This window comes from Xyrauchen texanus, chromosome 29 (genome assembly GCF_025860055.1).
Source record: "Xyrauchen texanus isolate HMW12.3.18 chromosome 29, RBS_HiC_50CHRs, whole genome shotgun sequence".
NCBI classification, from domain to species: Eukaryota; Metazoa; Chordata; class Actinopteri; order Cypriniformes; family Catostomidae; genus Xyrauchen; species Xyrauchen texanus.
Window position 1 is genome coordinate 27,188,575 of NC_068304.1, and position 16,004 is coordinate 27,204,578.

The following is a 16,004-nucleotide window of genomic DNA, read 5'->3' on the forward strand; positions in this document are numbered from 1 at the left end:
AACTGTTGCTCTTTAATCTGCTAGCTAATTACGTGAGATCTGATGGCAGCAGACAGGAAAATATGCCTATTTTACACTTTGAAGAGTCATCCAAAATATTGGTCACTGTTGAAATATCTAAATATCTATCTGAAATATCTAAGAACTATAATTACATTTTCAATAGATTTTTTCTTTCATTTTGTCAGACAACACGACTACTTTTAAATGGCTGTCAATGGAGACTACCAGCAGGGGTTAACTGCTGAAATTAACCAGCCAAACCCTGATTCTTTGGGGTGCAGTTAGTAAAATGGTGGAAGTTAACAAAACAACTGAAATCGTTACCCTGGCACTGTTTCCTAGATTGGGTGATGGTAAAGGCTGGGTGATGGTAAAGGCTGAGGTCGAGCACAGAACACTGGACTCACAGCCGTTCCCTGAGGGGATCGGCCCACTCACCATATTTTGCTTTCCACACCATCCCCCCATACTTGTCTTATCCCTCTGCCTTTCTCTTTCTATCTCTCTGACCATCTGTATTCACAGAATGGCAGCCTTGATCATTACACAGCGCACAAGTACACTGGGCGAGCTGACAGCTAATATGACTTTGCAGTTTTTTACATAACAAAGAAAAGCCAAAGATAAAAATAAATCATGAAAAGTGCTGTTACATGCTGTTAAAGGTCAAATGAAATTGTGGTACAAGCTGTGAAGTCTGGTTTTACTGGGCTGTTATGTACAGTAAATGCTATTGGCTAACAAAATACAAGCCCTTCGAAATGTTCAGACCAACTCCTTCATTCAATAGGAAAGAACATTGCATTCATCAAACAATTTCATGGGATTTTCAAATAGTTTGACTTGAACATTTGTCAATTTAGGCTATGTTCAATTTGCACAAGGGCTGCGCAATATTTTTTGACATATAGTGCAATGTTAATTGCGATTTTGGCAAATGTTTTTTCCTTATTCGCACATTTTACATTTAAAAGTGCATTTCAGTGTTCAAAGACACATATCAGGAGGGGAAAACTCTATTCTTTATTCCTTTATATTAAATATATCAAACTTAAATATCAAATATACATAACTAAATATATCTTTTATTCTTTATTCACCTTCCCAGTTTCTGTTTAAAACTCTCTCTCTGTTACCTTTTTGGTGCACTACATTCTGATTGGCGAAATCTTGTCAGTGTGCATAACGTGCATCAATCTGAATGTTGAATTAAACAAGGAAAATTGCTGCAATTTAGAAAATGCACATGCTGGGGTCTGGGTATCTTGCGACTACCACCCCTGGAGTTGCAAGTTCAAATCCAGAGCATGCTGAGTGACTCCAGCCAGGTCCCATAAGCAACCAAATTGGCCCGGTTGCTAGGGAGGGTAGAGCCACGTGGTGAGTTGTGCATGGATGCCACAGAGAATAGCGTGAAGCCTCCACACACCCTGGATGTCTCTGCGGTAATGCGCTCAACGAGCCACTTCATAAAATGCGCAGATTGACGGTCTCAGATGCGGAAGCAAGTAAGATTTGTCCTCCGCCACCCGTATTTAGGCGAGTCACTATGCCAACACAAGGACCTAGGGCGCATTGGGAATTGGGCATTCAAAAATGGGGAGAAAAGGGGAGAAAATACAAAAGAAAAAAGAAAACGCACATGCTCACATTACAATTTTAATGCGATTAGCGATTAACCAACAAAACCAACTCAGACCCTGCCTGCCATTGCTCATACAAAGAGTAAGTCCTGCCCTAAACACCATTGGTTAAGCCTGTGTTTTTATTTCTGGCCTGATCTCAAATTTATAGGATGGCAGGGGAAGAGTTCTTTATATTCATCAGAAAAGCAAAGTCAATCTGATTGGTCAGAGAAATTATAAACCCTACCCCTAAACCTAACAAAACTGATTGCAAATATAAACTGATTGCAATTCTGTTTAGCGCCACTAGCAGCACAGGGTATAAAGGGTTGGTTCACCCAAAAATGAAAATCCTCTCTTGATTTACTAACCTTTAAGCCATCCCAGATGTGTATGACTTTCCTATTTCAGCAGAACCGAAATTAATAATTTTATAAGCCCATTTCAGCTCAGCTTGTCCATACAATACAAGTAAACTTTTTTTTAAATGGCCAATGGTGCATCAGTGGCAGGGCCACCTATGGAAGCTCACACTCAGAGGACAAATTCCAACAGACGGCAACAGCTTTTTGTGTACAAGTAAATTGGCAGTGGAACATTGGATCCTCCACTACAGACAATATTATTACACCTTTATAATTCTTTCAACAACTGAAGCAGCTGGAACAATAACCATGTTACCTGTGGTTGTACTCTGCTGAAACTACCATATTGATTGTTTTTGATCTGTCAAATACAATCAATAAATCAGCCACAATACAGACAACAACTGACAGAAATTACAGGGTGAGACTGAAAAACATCCTCAGTGCCAAGCATACACACCCACTTTCACACAAACACACTTACACAAGAATGAACTGGCAAGACTAATGTTTTTTTTAACATTTGTCATATAAAACAAAAAATCAGCCACAATGGTAAACACACACTCAGAAATGAAGGGTTTAGACGATAACACACTCACAATGCAGAACACAAACACAGAACCAGGGTATCAATAACTGGTGCTTTACAGCCATCTTTCGGTCATTGTTTGCATTCTGTTGACGTCCAGCTGATGACAGCAATCTGACACACAAACACTCACACACACACACGCGTTGGTGGGGCTATTCTTATGAGGACTCTCCATGGACATAATGATTTTTATACTGTATAAATTCTAGGGGAGATTCTATCCCCTACCCCTAAACCTAACCCTCACAAAAACTTTCTGCATTTTTAAATTTGAAAAAAACATTGTTTAGTATGTTTTATAAAAAATTTGAATTATTGTGACACTAGAAATGTCCTCATAAACTTAATTTAAAGCTTAATACCCTTGTAATTACCAGTTTGTAACCTAAAAAAATGTCCTCATAAACCACCCAAGCCCGCTAACACACACACGTTTGCAAAATACATTTTTAGAATAGAAAGTCTGAAATTGTAATTGTTTTGAAAATGTTTACCCTAGATTCATCTGTTTTATACTCTAAATGAATTTTCAAAAAAATTTTCTCATTTATTATGCATTTACTTTGAGTTATTACATTTTTTGAAAGTAAAATAAAAAGTTTTAAGTAAAATATTTGAAAAATGCTTATTCTGTGACTTCTCTTTGTAACATTGTGATTTGATGGCAAGCATAATGACATAAACTGCTAAAACTGACACTTCAAATCAATTATAAAAAGCTAACTTTGACAAATAATAGTTTGACAATGTCTAAATATATATCCAAATGCATATCTTGTGATAAAATATAAATTTAAGTTGCAACAAGCAATCAGCCTACACAGTAGGTGGCTACTGGCTACTAGCTGTTACTTACATAACATGGTTTTCAAGTCATGATATTTATATTTTGTTCACCAGATGGCAGCCTCCAATTTATGCCACATTCTCATATTTGCTTCATGTTTCAACTTATAGAATTGTAGGTTCTGAATTTATTTATTTACTTTTCAAAAATGAGCTTATTTGTATGCAAATGAATGGTAAAAATGTAGATATTTGCATGTAAATAAGATAAAAATAGCATAAAACATAGAAAAAGTCTATTAGTTCATTGTCCAAGATACTGTGGAGTTTTCCAAATCAATCCACTAAACTGTTTACATGGAGCCTTTAAACAGCAGTGTTTCAGGTCATGATGAATCTAAAGGGGACCTTAGAGAGATTGGCTTGAGGGAGAACTAGCATTGTGTTGACATACAGAGGTGTGCTCCCTCACACAAACACCATATTGGTGCATGACTCAGCATCATAAGTCTGTGGAGTTGCTGGAGCCCCTACGGGAGAGTGGTCTGTTTTCATCAAGTGTTTACAAGATGTAAACACTAATATTTCTACATTGAAACATAGTCAAGTATAGTCTAGAGCTTTGTCAAATTTGTGATTTACAAGCCTCTTGATGTACAAAATGCATTAAAACAAAATATACTGTATAAGTTTTTCTTTTTTACAAAATGATATGGCATAACTATATAAATGTATAAATAAACTTATATTTCATTCTATATTGAAAAAGGGTCAATAAAGTAGTTCAGTGTAATTAAGAAAGAATATGTAATTATTTTGCCAGTATTTGTGTTATGTACTGTATATTTATGCTTATTAGCGTATCATGCCATTTTCAACTTTCTAATGTCAAACTATACTGTCTAGTCTTCAGTGTGCGACAAGAGAGGAGCGCTATTTGAGTGGTGTAAATACGAATAAAAAAGGAGTTGTTGCCTATTTACAGTGTTTCAAATCAGTGACAAATAAGGATCCATAAAGGTTAGGATGCTGCCTTAGAAGGAAGCTGCCTATGAAGCAACAGGCAGTGAGGTAATTCACTAGGTTTTGAAACAGAGCTTAAACATTTGCTAATGTATTTCTATGTGTGACAGTCTCTCAAATGCCTTCTGTCCCATGGTGCCTTTTTTACCTCACACCACTTCTTCTCTCAACTAACAAGACAATTTATTGCAATGACAGCAGTTCTTAAGGACACCTTGTGAGCATTCTTGGCTTCTGTGGCAATATTGCATCTTATGATGAAATATGTCCTTAAACTACTGCAATAGAGCACCATGAGACCAAAACAACATTCTCAGGTTCTACAGAGCCTGCAAGGTAAACGGGCAAATCCTCCCAAAAAACTTTATTAATTTTTACATTTTCAAAAAAAATCATCGAAAAATGATTTTAATTATGGGGACACTAGAAATGTCCTCATAAACCACATTTATAGCACAATACCCTTGTAATGACCAGTTTGTAACCTCAATAAATGTTCTCGTAAACCACCAAAACCAGGCCACACACACACACACACATAAATGCTGCCAAACCTTCTCTCATCTAGTACATTATGATCTTTCTAATTTTTTACTCCATCCCCCAGGCCGTGGCGGAGCACTATAACATAATACAGTGTACTGTACAGTAAGTAAAGCCTGTGCCCAGAGGAACCCTATGGTGATGCCATGCCATCTGCGGACCTGGCACCAGCTGCCTCTGCAGGCCAACCATCATGATAATTAACACAGATACCTCTCCCTCTCACGTTTCTTGTAGTCCTCACCTTCACCTTCCACTTCATTCATCCCTAATGCACCAGAAAGTCTTCCAGTAAGAAAGAGAGAGAGATTTAGCAGATGAAAAGAAAGTTTAATATTTCTTTCCTTTTCAGAATTTGCCTCTTGGGACTGCGATAAGACCCTTTCCTTAAGTTGATGTATGTAACTCAAACCCTATCTGGGCTCTCCAGAGTCAGCCAGACATGGAGTGAAAGAGAGAGTCAGAGTTTCTTGTATACAGTGTAATAAAGGCTGCTTCTAATTGGATATCAAAGTTGAGAAGTTAATTGTCTTTTGCTGTCCGTTGTAATGAGAGGAAAAAATGGGCAATGAGAGGTATATTATTGAAGTCACATGATTTCCCCGAGCCTTATGAGAACAGAATACTTGGCATTATTAGGCTTCCCTTAACACAAGAAAAATGATTTCATAAAGTGATTTCTTTATGAAATCACAGGGAAACATAAGGGTCAAACACAATCACACAGGAACTTGACATAATACTACCAAATCTTCTGGTACCCTAATAATGACCCCATTCTGTGGATTTACATCAATCCAAATGTGTTTACCTTTTCCTGTGGCTCTGATGATGGCGTGTTGCGTGAGCAGCAATAGAAGACACGTGATCTGGTCCCACAGTAACCAAGAAGTAATCGTGTTCACGTAATCAACGATGAGGTTGAATTTTTGCTCTAATATTTTCTGATTAACATTTTTTATTGATTCATAAAGATAACAAAGAAAAGCAAAACATATATATACACAGAATCAACATTACCCCCCACCATTACCCCTTGCCCTCCCCAATCCCCAACCCCCATCCTGACCCCCAACAAACATCCCTGTGGTCACGTATAAGTTTACACACAAAAACAAACAAACAAACAAACTAAATATATAATAATCACACACACTCAAAACTATGCCTCTCTCTCCAATGCGCCTCCCTGAGAGTCCCCAAAAAACGGCAAATAGCTGCCCCACTTCCCATCAATTGAATCCCAGATCCCCAGCCTTCTACATGACACCTCCTCGAAAAGCCACCACTGTCCCCATCTCTGTGCAACACTCTTGAAATGAGGGTGCTCCAGCCAACTTCCATCCCCTTAAAACTATTTGTCTGCCGATCATAGCACTGGTATACTGCCTAATATACAGAGTCTGGGGAAAAATTACATTTGAGTACATAAAACTCTGAACCTTCAACCAAAATTCATGGATCTCAACACACCACCAAAAAACATGGGTTGAGTCTCCATCTTCTGATTGCAGGTGGGGTGTGTCTTTAAGACCAAGCCTATACAATCTAGAGGGGGTCCAATAGAATCAATGTAAAATCTTAAATTGCATAAGGTGCACCACTGCATCTCTAGATACAGACTTGATGTTTTTTTTAGGATCCTAGCCCACACTCCTTCCTCCAATACCAAGTTTAAATCCTTCTCCCATAATCTCTTGATAGAGGTTAAAGCTCCGTCCCCCGGATGCTGAATTAGCAGGGAGTAATACACTGATGCCTCATGACCTTTTCCTAAAGCAATAATCACCCCTCCTAGAGTATCTGCCACTTTAGGGGGGTGTATGCTACTCCCAAAAATAGTACAGAGCAGGTGGCACAGCTGTAAATACCTAAAGAACTGAGATCCAAAATGTTGAACCAAATTTTCAAATTTGGCCAGTGGTGGCTCAGCGGTTAAGGCTCTGGGTTACTGTCCAAAAGGTTGGGGGTTCAAGCCCCAACACTGCCAGGATACCATTGTTGGGCCCTTGAGCAAGGCCCTTGACCCTATCTGCTCCAGGGGTGCTGTTTCATGGCTGACCCTGTGCACTGACCCCCAGCTTAATCTTAATATTTGGATATCTTTGAAGCCATCTGGTAGGGACCATAAAACATTTTTCATCAGTCCATAAGATTTATTCTAGAATAGATTTATTTTTATATATCTAAGTCCCTCATTTCATCTGTTGTGGATTGCTCAATTGGAAACATCTTAGTCTCAGATCACATCCTGGTGAGTTTAGAGATGTTGCCACATACAAAGAAAAAGCAATCATATAGTTAAGTAACCCTTTTGCAAAATCCTGGTTTCCAACAAATGTTAAAGACTGAAAGCAATGACTCTGGTGGGGTAATTTATATAACTGATTCCGTATTTTATGTTGTGTTTATTCTTTTTTGTGGATGGAATCAATAAAAATATTAATAACAACAAGAAAACATGTCCATCCCATATCTTCCCAAATTTTTCAGCTTCCTGTGAGGATAGAAGCGTTTCTTGAAGAAACACTATATCATATTTCTTATGCTTAAGAAGAGAAATAACCACCCTTCTTTTATGGGGTGCCCAATTTTCACTCTAAGATAAAAATTTTACTTCACTGATGTTAGGTTAGGGTTGGAATTTGGGTTAGGGCATAGGGTTAATAAAATATGCATTTGTGTTAATTGTATTACGTCACAGGCATAGATTTAGGTAGGGATGATAGGGACATGTCCTTCTCAACTTTCAGAAAATTGGAAATATCCCGACCAACATTTGTGCAATTAATAATTTTGTTAAAATTTGTGCCTCTTCTGAAGCAGTGCATTAACAGTGTTGTCACTTGGCATCTTTTAATTTTCTCAGCGTTATTCAGCACAAAACATCACAGTCAAAGATAAAAAAAATAAAAAATTTGGAGCAGCATGTAAACATTACATAGGTGGACTTCCATTGGTATCTTTTGTTCTATCTTTGAAATTAATAGATTTAAACAAACATTTCGTATACAAATGTTTCCTGTCTAGGTCAAAAATGTCTTGAGTTTTGCATGCAGCAGAAATGGAGGATTCTGCTTTTTTTGGCTGGTAACCGCCCTCCTGAGGAAGACAAATGTGAAATTTGAACAGTTGTGTCTGAGGGGCAGAATTTAAAAATGCCAGTATAACTCCCAATAAATGTTTCATTTTTCACATTATAGAAGAACTCGTGATTGATTGAAAAATTATATTTCGTCAATAAAATAAGGCATTTAGGTACAGTATGCCTTAACCCTTCTTTGTTCAGGAGGCCTACTTTTTCAGATAAAAATGAAGAACATATAAATAATCAATATGAGAAAAGAATATGTGGAAGTGAGGGGAGCTAGTATTGAGGGGAAAAACATCAATGTCATTTTGCGTATGTAAATTGTTAATTCACCCCTACCCTTTATTAATATTTCAGTTTGCTAGATAATACATTTTACAGAAGCTCACTTCATGTCCCTGTCACATTATCTAAGTTTATCGCATATCGCACTTTAACTCCTAGCTGTGAAGCTCTAGTGTTCAGTTCTTAAAATTTAAAAAAAAAAGCCTTGGGCCAATATTTAATATTGCGGAGAAATAAGAACTTTATTTATTTGAAGAAATAAGACTTGTTCTATGAGGTAAAAATTTTATTTTGACTATGTTACCAGACTGACTGTCTTGCATTTTCTAAATATCAGCTTTGTTTTAGCCCTTTTTCTCCCAATTTGGAATGCCCAATTCCCACTACTTAGTAGGTCCTCATGGTGGTGCGGTTACTCGCCTCAATCCGGGTGGCGGAGGACAAGTCTCAGATGCCTCCACTTCTGACCGCCAATCTGCGCATCTTATCATGTGGCTCATTGCGCATGACACCACGGAGACTCTGAATGTGGAGGCGCATGCTACCCTCCGCGATCCACGCACAACTTACCATGCACCCCATTGAGCAAGAACCACTAATCATGACCATGAAGAGGTTACCCTATGTGACTCTACCCTCCCTAGCAACCGGGCCAATTTGGCTGCTTAGGAGACCTGGCTGGAGTCACTCAGCACACTATGGATTTGAACTCGCGGCTCCAGGGGTGGTAGTCAGCATCAATAATCGCTGAGATACCCAGGCCCTCAATACCAGCTTTTTTGAATATTATCCTTACTGAATGTCCCCACCGACAAACCAAAATTACACCCTTGTATTTCATCATTTGCAACTTAAAAAAACTCACCTGTGGCAACTGTGTGGACATTTTACCAGGAAACTGGAGCTTAATAATTTTTTTATTTTTTCTTTGTATGCTGCCTTTCATATCACAGCTCAGGATAGTCGCAAGTAAAGGGTTCAGGACTGTGTGCATTCTTGTAGTGCCATCAGTCATAGTTATCCTGCAGCTCCAGAAAGATAAGTCACATGGCATTAACAGCTTAGATAATTGGTTCAACCAAAAACTGGATGTGGACTGAGTGCCCATGAGCAAAGATGGCCGATTTAAAAAAAGCCAAGTAACTAACATTGAGATAAATGGGAATGCAGATGGATTGCTCTTTTCAGATATTACAGACCTCCTTGCATAACAAAGCTTATCCCAACAGCTTCATTCTATTTGCATTAGTGTTATACTGTAATTAGATCCATCCCTGATAATATAGCCTGAAATATGATTAAATTAAATAGTGTTGATTTTATTCAGCAGTGAGAAAAAACTTTCATGAGCTCTCAGTTTTGGCACTTATATCCGGTACTGCCTATAAGTGAACAGGGGATCATCAGAGTGCAATATCATAAGGCATTAACCAACATGCATGCACCATTTCCACCATATATACACTATCAAGGACATGCTTATCTAATGAACATCCTTTAGCTGTGGTCAGTAGAAGACAAAAATGGCAGTTATTGCCAAAGTGGATCACATTAAGCAATAAAGTTCCTGTGCATTGTGTTTATCCCCCTGAGACCCCAGTGTAACTGCTGTGTGTATTTTTTCATTTCTCTTTTTGATTTATAATTAGTAGCACCTAATAAACACATAAAAAAGAGCAAATAATTTTCTAGAGCACATACAGTTTTCCTAAAAATGTATGTCCACATACGTTACAGACATTACAACTTATTTTCTGTAAAGCTGCTTTGGAACAAAGTGTATTGGGAAAAGCACCAAAAAAAAAAAACTATAAAAATACAAATATTTGACTTGATTTGACTTTCTAATAATAATCTCAATGTTCTCATCTGCACTGCCAAACAAACAAGTGATAGGCAGAGCTGGACATTTTTACCAGTTAGAAATAAGCATAAATAATTCTGATTCAAAGTAATAGCCAGCATCATCCAATCACTGCCAACCAAGTTGAAATAAAACTATACATTGTAAATTCTGAATCTAGGTACAGATTACCTTTGTCCCATGTCTGCCAAACATGTTGAGTGGTGCAAACATCATCTGCAGCCTGAAACTTTTGGTTGGATTTTAGGAGTGAATGCACTTGGCTGCATAGGAAAGATAGGACACTCCCCCCTTATTTAGTGAGTGACTTAACCTCCAGTGTGCTGTCTGTCTGCATTGTCTCAGAACAGTTCAAAATGTAGCTTATTTTCATCTTAACTCCATTGACTCTCAATGTGATAATGCACAGTAAATATAGGATTTCTAAGGAGAAAATAGCGCTTAAGTACACGAAAGTGTAAATTGTGTTTAGCAGTGTGACGTTTCACGGTAAACTGATAAAATTTTAAAAACAGCATATCGGATGAAACTAGAGACTCTAATCTTTTGACTCAAACATGTTACAATGTTAAAATATCATCAAGTTTCTTACCAGATGTAGTTTTGTTGGCGTTTCTCTCAAAGGCAAACTCCACTGTGATTGTGCCATATTGTTTTGTCACAAGTCTTCTGAACTAAGATCAGTCGGTTTTAAATTAAATGATGCGTTGTGTATAACAAAGCCAAATACAACGTCCACACATGTGTACAACAAAGTTAATCCTCATATTTTTCAGCTACAGTGAAATGACAGGATATACTAGGATCCAACCCATACAAAAGCAAACAACAGTTTGCCAGGGTGTGTTGTGTTGAGTTTAACCTACCAAACCGATCTCTCGTAACTTGCGTAACTGCACTGCTCCCCAAAAAAAGTGTCAGTAAATGTGGGCATAACCAACTTAGAAAGGCTCTTCCGAAATCATAAATCTTCTTGCTGTTCAGACAGATTCAGGTAACTGTACTTTGGCTCTGGTATTTCTTTGATTCTATCTCTCTTATGCTATCCATTTGTTTTTCATTTAACCCATATCCCATAAAGGGTTCTCTCTTTAATCATACATGCTCTCAGAGTATGGCTTCCTCTCTCTCTCTCTCTCTCTCTCTCTCTCTCTCACACAACTTTTCTTTGCTCAGCTGTTTCATGTTTTTATATCTTGGTCTTTCATTATAGTTTCCAAAGTAGCATCTTGTATGGTCTCTTGGTCCTGTCACAACTGACTTATGACTCCGTGCTGAGCCGTTGTGTTCAGCAGAGATGACTCAGCAGACTTTCTAAAGAGAAGTGCAGAAGTTGCTGTGACTGTCTGAAGTTGAACAATAAAAAAGAAAGGCTTTCCCTTGTCACAGCATTTGCAAGGCTTCATTCAGATTAACAGATCAAACAGTAGGCTATTCTATTGGCTCTTGCCCTTCCCATCACTCCTTACACTTGGCAAGCCACAGTACCCTAGAATTGCTAAGGCCAACAACAGCATACAAGCAGAGGCTAATGCTTGTTATGTGACCATTGGAAACAGAATGTCATGTAGGCATAATACAGCAAGCTGTTCTTCACATTAAAATCAGCTGTCTGTGGATCGGAGATTGTACAAAGCCATCTGCATGCCACTGTGACCGCACACTCCACCACCAGATATTCACTGCTTGAGAAAGTATATTTCAAACTAACACAGGAGTGTTAACATGTGACTTCTGAATGACTCAAAAAATAATCCCTGCGTCTGAATATTCATACTTCGCTATAGTATGCCAATGGAGTTGTATGTCTGAGTCCTCAGTATTCATAAAACAGTAAGTGAGAAAAACCCAGATGACCTACTATTTCCGGCGAGATTCTGAATTGCGGATCGACTGGATACATTACGATCCCTCGGGAGCTGAGGCGACTTCAAATTCAAAATGCTGGATTTAAAAGAACGGTGTTGAACCGTGAGTCATACAGCTCTTTTCAACTGTAAGTGATTTATTTACCGAGAAAGTTGTTTCTTGTGCTGAAATGTTGCTTGTTTAACAAAACCAGAGCAGATTATTTCCGCAGTTGTTGGTCTAACACCATATAAGAAGGTCACAAGTCAATACCCACGTCCCTGGATGAAGTATGTCTGGAATCTATTCATACTGTCCCATGCATACCTCAAGAAAGTACTGTTTTACCTGCCAAGAAGTGTAACCTTCAGCAAATAGAGTACATCCTGTGACAGAACACGATTTCGGATGCAGGGAATGACTTAACAATAGCATCCATCCAAAGGCATCCAAACAGCTAACAGTCACAATTTCACATTACTACTGTGATATATTCTTCATAAAGAAAATATGGGTTGAAAAACACTGTGTAAAACATAGATTTAAAGGCATAGTTCACCCAAAAATGTATATTCTTTTGTTCCACAACCATATGCATTTGTTTCTTCAATGGAACACAATCTGAAATGTTCCATTTTTAAGTGAACTGCAGCCTATGCATCTCAACCCTCAGAGGCCCTAAATAATCTACTGAGGTGTCTATAAAATGCATCTTTATAGATGCAATTTCATCCATATATCTGTTCTCTACATATTTACTGCTTACCTAGATTCTAATTTAATGGTTATGTTGCAGGAGGACAAACAAAAGCAGGTGACAGTGGGAGAGAGTTCACACAAATGGAAAATTTGCAGTGGTAGCAGCACCGGTGAAATGTCCTGTTCTCTCTTTCACGCCTTAATGGTTCCCCCACAGGGCGCAAAGTGTTTACCACATTCGTGACATTCAAGAAAAACCTCAAATCAGCAACCATGGGAGACCACCAGGGATATTAAGGGCCACAAACTCCAGGCATCACTCTTCCAGATCAAGCAGATGTGCATGGATACTAAGCAATATTATGTCAATGAACAAACACAGTTGGCATCTGTAATCCTCTTTATGTTATCCTTTGTTTATCGACAAATAAACTTCCAAGATTTATATAAAATGACCTTTGAGATGGAATATGCATCAGCCTGTTATTAAAGAAACGGGATGTATATTTTAATTATAAGATACTAAGATTTATCATAAAATTGAAACAAAAGCTTGGAGCTTTTGTTTAAATTTTATGATAAATCTTAGTACTATTCAGTATGATATAGAAACCATATCAACTAAGCATTTATTTGGGAAATCTGAAAAAGGAAGTCAAAAAGAACAATGAGGAAAGAGATTAGCATACTTATTGCTTAATGTTTAAAACATAATAATTTGCATTGTGCGTTTGATTAAGTCCCAATACTCAAATAATCAAAATGTGACATTGAATTGTCTTTTTAGTTTATTATAAAAATAACATGTAACACATCAGTCACTATATGACACTATCTGAGAAAACAATGAAGGCCAAACTTGACGTTTAAGGAATAGTTCTCTCCCAGATGTGTGACTTTTGCAGAACACAAACAAAGATTTTTAGAAGAACATCTCAGCTCTGTAGGTCTACACAATGCAAGTGAATGGTGGCTAAAACTTTGAAGCTCCAAAAAACACATAAAGGCAGCATAAAGGTAATCCAGTGGAGTCATTGTCTCCTGAAGTCATCCAATTAGTTTTGGGTGAGAACAGACCAAAATGTCTTCTTGGCGATCATGGTTTCAAACTCAATTACAATTCCTTGTACAATCTAGCACCCTGCGCATGCACCAAGCACTAGGAAGTTTAATCAACTTTGAAATCATGATCACCATTCATTTATAGTGAAATTAGTTTTGGTCTCTTCTCACACAAAATTTACTGGATTGCTTCAGAAGACATGGATTACATCACTGGAGTCGTATGGATTACCATTTTGCTGCCTTTATGTATTTTTTGGATACAAAGTTTTGGTCACCATTCCCTTGGATTGTATGGACCTACAGAGCTGAGCTATTCTTCTAAAAATCTTAGTTTGTGTTCTGCAGAAGAAACAAAGTCATAAACATTTGGGATGGTAGTGAGTAGCTAATTGATTAAAGAAATTTCATTTTTGGGTGGATTATTCCTTTAAGCCTAAACTATGGCTTCATTCATTTTTCTCAGTGTTCTCTTTCTTTCTCTCTTGTTTAAAAAGAGAATAGATTACTCGCCTTTGAAATTAGTCAGTCTAAGTCAATTGAAAAGCCCCTTTCTTAGCCGCCTGGTTCCTTAAGTAGCCCTTGACGCCTCACATTCTCGACAGTATCTCAAATTGGCCTCATTCAAACTCCTGCAAACCTATGCATGGCAAGCACAACTAGCCTAAAATCACCAGCGTTGTTGGTCGTAATTCAATTTAAGATATCTGCAACTCAGCTGAATAGAAAAAATGCTATTTAATTTATGATAGCTGCAATTTCATTCTGAATAGTCATAATTAAATATTCAGTGGTAAGAACTGAATTTTACCAGTCAGGATTGCATTGTAGATATCTTCAATGTGAAATATTACCAGTCAAATTTGCTTTAATAGAGAGTCAAAATTCAATGACAGCATGACTGGGATATTTTTAGGTTAAAACGGCTTGCCATACATTCGAACCGTTCAGAACATTAGCAGCGGCTCTTTTCATAGGTCTCAGCTCTTATCTTACCTGTCAGGCTGTCGTAACATTCGATCTCGGTGTTCTCCACGGCTCGCCGCTGCTCTTCTGTCAGCTTGACCGCGGCTTGGTTCAGCAGGTTGACCTCGGATCCTGTGGTCCCATCGACTACATGGATCCCTTTCAACTGCAGCAGCGCCCTGTGGTACTTCCCAATAGCCTCACGGAATTTCTTCTCCTTGTAGCAACGGTGACCCTCCAGCTTGAAGTCGACCGCCTTCTGTATTTTCGCCTCCATCTCTATCTCCGCGCCGCCGACGCGATACCCTCCACCACCGACGTCCCCGCCCGCCGCTGCCGCTAGACTCCGGCCCCCAGCCTCCGGGTAGCTCTTCAGGCTCTTGATCGAATGCTGCTTCGCTTCCATCTCGCTCAGAACCCGCGACTGCAGGAAGCCATGCTGTTCCGACACGGATGCCTGTGTTCTTTTTGATGCTGGAGCAGCGTGCTGTGCATAAAGGATGCGAGCCAAACGGGAGCCGAAAAATACAAACACAAGCAGATAGTATCTTCCGGGGGGAATAGAAAACAAATTCACACTAATAATTATCAGCGATGAAACGATATAAAAAACAAACAAAGAAATTAAGCAAATACCGTCACGGCAGACTCAAATTATCCACCGGTTTAGCCGTTTATGCAATCGAGAAGCGCGTGACGACTTTGCATGGAGGTGATGCTAGAGCAGGCAGGACTGAGCTCAGATTTCCTCCGCTGTGTCTCTTGCCGCTTGCGAGAGCATCTTCAGCACCACAGACAGCGTCGACGAGCGAGGCATTGTGGGAAGTATTAATCGTGAGATGATGCTGCTACTGCTGGTGGTGGATAACATTACATTAAACATACTAAATCTCCAAACGTCAAAGATATGTGAATAAATAATGCAAAGACTCCCCATGTTTACAACTCATTAGTGGTGCTTGCAAAGCATCACTATTGTAATCTCACATACTTATTATTTTTATTTTTATTTTTATTTTTATTTTTATTTTTATATCTCTTAACAAAACTTCGGCACCTAACTCGTCCCGCACCGTTTGGCGTAGACCCACGAATGAGGTGTCAAATCGAACGGCCTATTGAGGACACGTGTGCTATGACTTTTATAAGCGATCGGGGGTACGGTATTTGCCCCAGGGGCAAAAAAGCGGCCGAAAAATCCCATAGACTTAACATTGAGACAAACTTTGACGCGTCACAGCTCCAAGCG

The 16,004-nt window shown here is 38.6% G+C and overlaps 1 protein-coding gene across 1 annotated transcript in view; it reads right to left on the bottom strand.

The window, feature by feature from the left end:
* The window catches only part of LOC127622944 (tetratricopeptide repeat protein 9B-like), a 41,133-nt gene extending 25,596 nt beyond the window's left edge, over positions 1 to 15,537 (bottom strand). The window contains 3 exon segments of the mRNA XM_052097136.1: positions 14,786 to 15,229; positions 15,232 to 15,303; positions 15,392 to 15,537. Of these exon segments, the coding sequence (XP_051953096.1) occupies positions 14,786 to 15,229; positions 15,232 to 15,250 (463 nt within the window). The 5' untranslated portion in view covers positions 15,251 to 15,303; positions 15,392 to 15,537.
* Between the last annotated feature and the right edge of the window lie 467 nt (positions 15,538 to 16,004).